General features: G+C 34.0%; 1 protein-coding gene across 1 annotated transcript; it reads left to right on the top strand.

Moving 5' to 3' along the window:
• The first annotated feature begins 2,077 nt into the window (after nucleotides 1-2,077).
• LOC149886562 (uncharacterized) lies at nucleotides 2,078-3,325 on the top strand. The gene has a single exon (XM_090090510.1). The coding sequence runs from the start codon at nucleotides 2,078-2,080 to the stop codon at nucleotides 3,323-3,325; it is 1,248 nt and encodes a 415-aa protein (XP_089946636.1).
• Nucleotides 3,326-10,754: the final 7,429 nt, after the last annotated feature.

Raw genomic sequence — 10,754 nt, 5'->3', positions numbered from 1 at the left:
AGCGCATGGACTTTATCCAGTTCTTCCATCAGCTCCTGTAGATGAAGGAGGACATGTTTATAGGCTTCAAAAAATAAGCGAAGTCCAAAAAGAGATGGACAACGAGAGGAAAAAGAGAGTGCATCTCAGCAAAAAGTATCATCGCGCTTTCAGAATCATTTCTTTTGTAGACTCTACGTTGCAAGCAGGTGGTCTTGCACTTGGAGTTGTTGGAATTGGAACTTTGAGCACCATCGCTGCTGCTCCTATTGCGATTGCGTGTGAAGGTGCGGCTATTGGAATGGGGTTTTTATCCATTGTAGGAGGACAAGTCAACAAAAAACTGACATTAAAAGCGGAGAAGCATGAAAAGATTAAAGTGTTGGCCGAGTCGAAATTGAACACCATCAACAGTCACATTTCAAAGGCATTAGTAGACAACATTGTGAGCGATTCAGAGTATGAATTGATTTTAGACGAGCTTCAAAAGTTTAAGAGTCTGATGAAAGAAATAAGAACTAAAACAAAAATCAACATTGACGAGATAACTAAAGAGTCGTTGATCCAAAAAGGAAGAGAAGATGCAATAAAAGCGTTCAACAACATGTTTAAAAAATCATAGATTTTCCACGGATCTAAGAAAAATTAATTTAAAAAACATAGATAAGTTTACGTTTAAGTTTTTTCTTGCGTTTTAAAAAATGTCCTTTTTTAAAATACTAGACCCTAACAAGAGGGATGAACTGGTGAAAGAATTTGTTGAAAGAAGAAAAAGAATCTATCAAGATAGTTTGAATGAGAATATTTATGATGCTAATCTTCAGACTGATTTGAGCAAGCTTTACAAGCCTCTGATTGAAAGCAATGAAAAGATGATCAAGAGCATCGAAGAAAGACGCAATGAACAAGCACCTCCAAGTTTTGATGAGACAAATCATTTAGGAGACATTTCATCCGTCTATTTAAATAAGTATAATAAGCGATTCGTAAACGATGTTAAAAGAAATTTCGAACTTAGTAAAATTAGTGATAAATTATACTTTGGAAAAATGGAGGTGGAGGTGGATGGAAATGATATCATTGTTGGAGGAGAAAGGTATAAAGGAACAAAAGGCCTTTGGGAGCTTATGACAGAATCTAAAGCTCCAAACGAATTAATGAGCAATGTTACCGATGAAGATTTGGAAAATTATGAAAAAATTATTTTCAACTCTGGTGCTATTTTTTCTAATGCAAATCCAAACAAGCCAAAAGCCTCCAGAAGCGAAAAATATCGGAAAATTATAGGTCCTTTTTGGGATAAATTTAAAAGTGAAACTAAAGTCAAAAAAGGCAATGGTGTGATTATTCTTCCAAGCGATCCAAATGCTCTTGTGGAAAATCTCAACTTGAGTATCGCTGCATGGCATGCTGGAAATAAAGAGTCGAGAAATGTAGCTGTTTCCATTTGCGATGAGCTGTTGAGGCAGAATAGGATTAATAAAGACGAGTACAAGGCTATGATGGCGTATATCGATATGAAATAAAAAAAATCTTTGGAAATAAAAAAATGATCGTTTATAGAAATAGATATGTTAAGAAGCATATTGTAGGTGGAAGTGGAATAATAGACACGCTTAAGAATTTCTTGAGAAGAGCGGCATCTTCAAGCGCTTCAAGAGCGGCATCTACTTTGGCTAATAAAATTGCAAAAACTGAACTGGGAAGAGAAGCCATCATGGCTACTAAATCTGCAGGAAAAGAGCTGACTTCTGCAGCTATTTCCACTGCTAAAGACGTAGCTATTGATAAAGGTAAAAAGACCATTGAAAAATTGTATGCCAAGACTGGAACTCCAAAGCCAGCTGCAAAGAATGATCTCAGTCTTAAAAGCAAAGAAATTATTTCGAGCATTGTTAACAAAGCAGCAGCAGCAGCAGCACCGGTTATGAACGAATATTCTATGTTTGGATCAGGATTGTCGAAGAACAACGCGATTAGAATACAAGACTTGGTAAAAAAGGGAAATGGACTTTTGATTGCATGAGGATGCAAAAATTTTTTTCTTTGATGTATAAAAATGGCAAATTCCGATGTTTTAAATTTTACAGAAGAGATTATGGTGGATGAAGAAATTGAGAGATTTGAGTTTCACGAATACGAGCCCGTGAATAAAAATATAAATGTGGATGGAGAAATAAGGATCAATATTGAGCAGCAAGATTTGTTCACGCTTCCATCTGAGGCATACATTTTGGTTGAAGGAAGACTTTTAAAAGCGGATGGAACTTCTTACGCTGATACAGATGTTGTTACTTTGGTTAACAATGGTTTCATGTACATGTTCAGCCAGATTTCTTATCATTTGTCGAATAACGAGGTGGAGACCATTTACGAACCTGGACAAGCTACCACCATGATTGGATACCTCAAATATCCAGTAGAGTTCCAAGTGTCTGAAGGAATGAATCAGCTGTGGCAAAGAGACACGACAGCTTTAGCAGATCTTGTCAACAACACTGGATTTAAGCAAAGACAAGACTACATCATTGCAAAAAGTGAAGAAAAAGGAACGTTTTCGTTTTGCATTCCTTTAAAGCACATTTTTGGATTTTGTGATGATTACGATAAAGTGCTCTATGGATTTAAGCATACAATTGCTCTTGTGAGAAAGAGCGATAGTGATGCTATTTTTAGAACAGCTGCAACAGCTGCAGGAAAACTGGATTTGACTAAACTGTCTTTGTTTATGCCTCATGTCACACCATCTGTAGCGGCTAGCAACAATCTTTACAAAATCATTGAATCAAAAGTAAATGTTCCAATTTCGTTCAGATCTAGACAATGCGACACCATCGCTGTTCCTGTATCCAATAACTTTAGTTGGAGATTAAGCGCAAGATCAGCTAGCGAAAGACCAAGGTATGTCATTGTTGGATTCCAAACCAATAAATCTGGAAGTCAAGAACTAAATCCTGCAGTCTTTGATCACTGCGACTTGAAAAACATATATGTCACTTTAAACAGTGAAAGATATCCTGCTGTTGATTACAATTTGGACTTTAACAACCAAAAATACTCAAGAGCTTATAAGGACGCTTCTAAATTTGACAATAGACTTTATGGAGTAAGCGATATCATAAGTCAACCTAATATATCTGCCTTAAACTATAGATACATTTGCCCTCTGTTTGTTTTTGATGTGAGCAAACAGGCTGAGAGACTAAAAACTTCAGTGGTAGATGTGCAAATAAAAGCTACATTTAATGCGAACGTTCCTGCAAACACCCAGGCTTTTGCTGTTCTCATTTCTGATAAATTGCTTAGATTTGAATCAGATGGAAGCAGATTTAATTTTGTTTATTGAAAGGACTCAAAAAATAATATTTTTAAAATAAAAAATGAGATATACGAAAAAGGATTTGAAAAAATTGCTGAAAGAAAACGGAATTTCCAAAACGTCAAACAATAAAATGTCATTATTAATGCTTGCGATTGAAAACAACTTGATTGATAAAAACATATTGATTAAAGACGTGAAGGAAGATCGACCCGTGGGTAGACCTAAAAAGGATTTAAATCTGTTAAAAGAAGAATAAAATGAAACAGTTTTTTCCATTTTTTCTAGAATGTAGTATCAAAGAGACTGATATAAATAAAAAAAGACATCTTGAGCTTCTTGCATTTGAAAGAGCAGGTGTGTTTCGCGAATCTGTTTACATCACTGAAAACGGAGATTTTAATATTCCAAAAGAGTACAACGACGAAGAGAGAGACAAGCTTTACCTACTTGTATGGAGTGGTGAGACAGAATATTCACGAATGGAAAAGAAAATCAAAGAGAATCTCAGTACTTGGAAAGTCTTGCCTAAAAAAGAAAAACTAAGAATGATTGACAATTATGTGCTTGGTTTGGATTGTGATTTCGAGGAGAAGAAAAAGATTTCTGGAAATCTAAAAAGCGCAATTTTAAATCATTCACTTGATCCTAATGATATTGTATATAAAAACTTTAGAATAATTTTCATCAATGACATAAATTTAAAAAAATCGAATTTGATTTAAAAAAAATCTTTACAAATAAAAAAGATGAAATATACAAGAAAACTTTTGAAAAATTTGTTAAAAGAAAACGGTGTTTCCAAAACGTCAGACAATAAAATGTCTCTCATGATGCTTGCAGTTGAAAACAATCTGATTGATAAAGATGTCATTTTGGAAAACTCGAAAGACAAGAAACCTGTTGGCAGACCTAGAATACATGAGAAAAAAGAAAAGAAACCTCTTGATCCAAAATATGCTAGACTTGGTTTAATTAGAAATAATCCTTTACATTTAAAAATAACTCATGTGGATACTGGTGAGGTGACTGAGTACAAGTCTGCTTACGAGACTCATAAAAAGACAGGGCATAGCTGGCAGTACTTTGAATGCAGAAATGGAAAAGTGATAGATGGTTACAAATATGAGATTTCTGGAGGAAGAAGTTTTTAAATTCAATATAAGAATTTAAAAAAATTGAAAAATGATATAAATAAAAAAATCTTTTGTTAATAAAATGGAAAACAAAACGGTGAAAGAATTAAAAGAAATTGCTAAAGAGCAAAAAATAAGAGGATACTCTAAAATGAGAAAAAGAGAACTTATAATGGTTTTACAACCTCCTAGAGTAGTCTCTGCTCCTGCTGCTTTTCGTAGACCTACTGTGGTTAGGTTTGTTCGGCCAGCTGTAAAAGTTTCTATAAAACCTACAAAAGTTTCAATAAAGCCAACAAAAGTAAGGATTGTTCCTTCCGCAGTGCAAAAGCCTCCTATTGCTCCAAAACCAATTCATTTGCAAAGACCTATCCTTGACGAACCTGTTTCAGATTTAACACCTGCTATAACACCAAAACCAGTCATTCCACCTAGACCTTCATTTTTTTCAAGTCTGAAGGCAACTACAAAAAGTGTGGCGTCCTATGTTAAAACTAAGTTAAATGATGTTAAAGAATGGGTGGAGCCTTACGTTCCCGAAGTAGTCAAGAATCAGGTAAGCAAAGCAGTGAACAAAATCGATGAAAAGATAAAGTCTATCAAATCGCTTGTATCAAAAACAGAGTATAAACAACCTGCTGTAAAACAACCTGTGGTAAAACCAATTAAAGTAAAGTTTAAAATGACTGAACATTCGGCAGAGGGTTCTGTAAGACAATTTTCTTATAGACCTTCTTCTCGATACCAAGACCTTGCATCCTTTTTTAATTTGGTGAGAGAGTCTGTCATTCAAACCATGGAAGGGGAAAGAAACACCAGAGTAAGAATTATTTTAACGTGTAAAATGAAATCTGTAAGCATGATGACTGGTGAAGAAGTGACTCGAGAAGCAAGCTTTTCATCAAGATCAGAGATTGTTCTAGCAACTACAAATGTAAGAGAGCTCATGGGTGAAATGGAAGGAAAAGTCTTGGAAAGTAGTGTCAAATACAATGCTTTAGGATCTAATTGCACTATATCTAAGATTTTAAGAATGGACATTAACTTTACTGATTACGAGCCTATCAGCGGTTCTTCCTATATTGAGCTGTCTAAAGAGCTGAAAGACAAAAAGGCAATCATCAACATGGAAAACAAGGACGATCAATGCTTTAAATGGTCAGTCACTCGAGCGTTGAATTTAAAAAATAGAGACAACGAAAGAATTGATAAAGACTTGGTTCTAAAATCAGAAGAACTGAATTGGGAAGGAATGGAGTTTCCTGTCAAGCTTAATAAAATCAACAAGTTTGAAAAGAATAACCCAGCGATTAGCATTAACGTCTTTGGATACGAAAATAAAAAACTTTACCCTTTGCAAATATCTGACTTTGTAGATCGAAAGCACTGTGTTGATTTGTTGTTTATTTCAAACGAAGACACTGACCATTACTGTCTCATTAAAAGTTTGAGTCGCTTATTGTCAACACAAACATCAAATCATCAGCACAAAATGTATTATTGCAGAAATTGCTTACAAGGTTATGACCAGGAAGAAAAGCTTCAACAGCATCAACCTTATTGCTATGACAACGATGCAGTAAGAATCGAACTTCCTAAAGAAAGAACGACCGTTCATTTTAAAAACTATAACAAGTCTATGAGAGTTCCATACGTTGTCTATGCAGACTTTGAAAGTTTCATCCAACCTCTTAACACTTGCACACCGAATTCGAAAGAGTCGTACACCAGACAATATCAAAAGCACGTTCCAAGCTCCTTCTGCTATTATATCAAATGCTTTGACGATAGCCTTTACAAAGGAGAACCAGTCATGTACACAGCTGAAAGCGAAGAGGATGACGTAGCTCAAAAGTTTATAACCATGCTTGAAGCTGACCTTATAAAGATTCTCGACAAGATTGATATAGTAAAAAAGAAAGTGGTAACGGATGAGGATGAAAAGAATTTTGAGACTGCAACTCTATGTCATATTTGTGGATCAGATCTTAACAGTGACAAAGTGTGGGATCACTGCCATTTAACTGGAAAGTATCGAGGAGCTGCTCATAACAAATGCAACTTGAATTATAAACTTCCAAAATTCATACCCATCATTTTCCATAATTTGTCCGGTTATGACAGTCATTTGTTCATCAAGAAATTAGGTGGAAAGCTCAATTGCATACCCAACAATGAAGAAAAATATATCAGTTTCTCGAAAAAAATCAAAGTAAGAGAATTTATTAATAAGAAAGGTAAACTTCAGGAAGTATGGAAAGAGCTAAGGTTTATCGACAGCTACAGATTCATGAGTTTCAAGTTAGAAGATCTAGCTAAAAATCTAAACAACGACCAATGCAAAAACGTTGCTCAATATTACTCTGGAGAAAAGTTTGATTTATTAAGAAAAAAAGGTATTTACCCTTATGACTGGGTGGACTCGATTGAAAAGTTCTCCGAAACGCAATTACCTCCTATTGAAGCATTCTATTCCAAACTGAATGATGAGGGAATAAGCTGTGAAGACTATGCGCATGCAAAAAACGTTTGGGATGTATTTGGATGTAAAACGTTTAAAGATTATCAAGAACTGTACAACAAGTCAGACGTTCTGATACTTGCTGATATCTTTGAAAATTTCAGAGACGTGTGCCGTACCTATTACAAGCTTGATCCTGCTTGGTATTACACCTCACCTGGTTTGGGTTGGGATGCCATGTTAAAACTAACTGGAATTCGTTTAGAGCTTCTGTCTGATATTGATATGCTTAATATGATAGAAAAAGGGATACGCGGTGGAATTTGCATGATCAGCAAACGACATGGAACTGCTAATAACAAATACATGAGTGATTATGATCCTTCACAACCTTCGAAATTCATTCAGTATTTAGACGCAAATAATTTATATGGATGGGCTATGTGTAAGCCTCTTCCTTTTAGAGGATTCAGATGGATGACTGAAGAGGAGCTCGCTAATTGGAAATCCATGCCTTGTATTCTCGAAGTCGATTTAACCTATCCCGAAAGCCTACACGATTTACACAACGACTATCCTTTAGCTCCTGAAAGACTAAAAATTAATAAAGTGGACAAGCTCGTTCCTAATTTAAACAACAAAGAAAAATACGTCATTCATCATGAAAACCTAAAACTCTATGAACGACTTGGATTGATCACTACTAAAATTCATCGAGGTGTCACCTTTGAAGAAGAACCCTTCATGAAACAATACATCGATCTCAACACTGGATTAAGAGCAAAAGCTAAAAACGAGTTTGAAAAAGAATTTTTTAAACTCATGAATAACTCTGTCTTTGGAAAAACCATGGAGAATATTCGAAAGCATGTTGATATTAAACTAATCACCACAAGAAAAGAAGTCTTGAAATTGTCAAGAAAGTCTAATTATGATAGAAATACCATTTTTGATGAAAACCTTACTGCAGTTCATATGAAAAGAACAAAACTCTTTTACAACAAGCCTGTTTACTTAGGACTAAGCGTTCTAGACATAAGCAAAACTTTGATGTTTGATTTCCATTACAACTATATCAAACCTAAATACGGAGATCGCGCGAAACTACTCATGACTGACACTGACTCACTCATCTATGAAATCGAAACGAAAGATTTTTATCAAGACATTTCTGGCGATCTTGAAACCAAATTTGACACGAGCAACTTTTCTAAAGACCATCCTGCTATTGAAAACGCTGGGTTTAAAGTAGGGTTAAATAATAAGATTATCGGTATGTTCAAAGACGAGGCTGGTGGAAAAATAATTAAAGAGTTTGTTGGACTTCGTCCTAAGCTCTACTCTTACAAAACCTATGAAAAAGAAGAGAAAAGATGCAAAGGGGTTAAAAATAAAGTCGTTCAAAAACACATCACTCATCAAGATTATAAAGACTGCTTATTCAGTGGAAATGAAAAGCTTGCATCCATGAACGTTATCCGATCACATCAGCATAACATTTACACCGAAGAAATCAACAAAGTCGCACTCAGCGCTAACGATGACAAAAGACACATCTTGCAAGACGGAATTCACACGCTAGCCCTTGGACATTACAAACTAAAACCGTGCTTTACATTTATGGACTATGATCAACTCTTCGGACATGATGATTAAATATAAACTCAGAACACGAGGCAGAGACACAAAAAGGTAAGTCAACAAAAATGATTGCAGAAAATTAAAAACACGACGCCATCTTGAATTCATTAAGTATTAAAAAAAATGTCAATGCGCCTGAATCCTTAAGTATAGAAAAGTATCAATGCGGAATTATAAAAAATGTTAATGTGGTATTAAAAAAATGTCAATGCGCCAGAATCGATATTGTGTCTTGAAAACTGTCAATGCATATAAAAAAATGTCAATGCGCCAGAATCGATATTGTGTCTTGAAAACTGTCAATGCATATAAAAAAATGTCAATGCGCCAGAATCGATATTGTGTCTTGAAAACTGTCAATGCATATAAAAAAATGTCAATGCGCCAGAATCGGCAAGTCATAGTAGTTATATATATATACATATATATATATATAACAAACTATATATATATATATACATATATATATATAGTTTGTAAGCTACTTTTTCTTTTACGTTATTTTTCTTTTTGTAGACCTCCATCCCTGTACCATCAACTGATCCATTGTCATACTTTATGTAACTCATTCTCTTATCAGATTATTACGTCGATCATTTCTATCTTTGTTGTTGGATTATTGCTAAGAATTTTTAAAATTAATACAAAAGGACCACTCCGAATTTCCTACCTAAATCCTTAATCTGGCCCTGAATTTATCGTCAATGTTTTTGAGTAAAATTTTGTGGATTTATTGGTTTTAAGCCTAAATTATCTTTGAACCTAAAAACAAGTTACCAACAGCGATTTCTAGACAATATATATATATTTTATTTTTCTTTAAAACTTATTTATTACTAGAAATATTGCATTTATCTTATTTTAATCGCTAACAACTATTAGATAGCATTTTCCAAATAATTAAAAACCGTGTTACACTTTTAACAACAGTTTTTCTTTTGCATGTAAAGCATTTTTTCTTTTATCAACAGAAAAGATGATTCTTCAGAGAAGATGTGTTGCATACAAAATGAAAAGATGTTTCAAAAGGAAAAGATGTTTCAAAAGGAAAAGATGTTTCAGAGATGTTTTGCATACAAAAGGAAAGAAATCCAATATAAATTTTGTGTAATTAACTAAATCGAATTTTTTTTTTTTTAGAACTTTTTATAGCTCATATGGTCATTATGAATAATTGGAAATTGTCGACATAAATATTATCCCAAAATTCACGAATCAGGGATTCACCACTTTTAGTCACTAAAATTATGGCTCACGAGTATTCACGAAGTCCAAAATGAATAAAACCAAGCTGTTAAAGTAAAAAATCAGCATTTCATAGGAGGAATATGGGATCTCTATTCAATGTTATTTAAAAAACCAAATCACGACGTTGTTGCTCATTTACGAATAGTTACATTTTTATCCGGGTAAAAGGCATGCACCACTCTTTTTAGCAGCGGTACATGTCTTTTATCCACTTTTATCTAATAACATTGTTTAAAAAAGAAACAGAAATACGAGTTTGACAGTGGATAAAGGTGTTAGATTTGAATATTTTTCGTTACAAAGATATTTAAGTCTTAGATCTTCTACCTTGTTTGTTTTTTACAAATAACACCTTCATCCACTCAGTTGTCACATTTTATCCACTTGTGTCTTCAGTTCTTTGTATCTGAGTTCTACAAATACTAAACTTTTTAAACTCTAATTTCTCGACTACTCGACTACACGCCAGATCGAACCTGTCTCTTATTGAAGAAATAAGAACACGAATAGCTTAGTAGTAGATTGTCCGGTAGTTATAGCAACTTGATTCCGGATAATGAGAGATACCTGCATAATTTACGAAAGTGGAACGTCCTGAAGAATTGGGCATTGTTTATGATTTAAGCAAGTAAATCTTTTACACATCTTCATTCAAAATTGTTGTATAAAGTTTTATTTAACAAATCGAGCTTCATGTTTCTTAGGAACAAATTGTTTAACTGATTTCATTAGTTACCAAGATCCACCCCCTGTAGCGTTTTATCAAGCAGGGGATCTTGACAAAAATTGTGAACTGTTCGACTTCTGAAAGCAGTCAAAATGTAACCAGAAAAAATGTTACCATTTACAAATGAAAAACATCTGGATCTTTAAGTTTTGAAATCAGTTTTTACACATTTTTTAAAAATTTTATTTACCGTCGATATTTGATTATCACAAAGAAAACCGCGAGTAATTTTACGACAAATAA

This window comes from Hydra viridissima, unplaced genomic scaffold, assembly GCF_058129835.1.
Source record: "Hydra viridissima isolate aposymbiotic clone 2 unplaced genomic scaffold, HvirCarnegie_v1 scaffold_6, whole genome shotgun sequence".
In the NCBI taxonomy this organism is placed as follows: Eukaryota; Metazoa; Cnidaria; class Hydrozoa; order Anthoathecata; family Hydridae; genus Hydra; species Hydra viridissima.
This window is presented reverse-complemented; position numbering and strand designations above follow the sequence as displayed.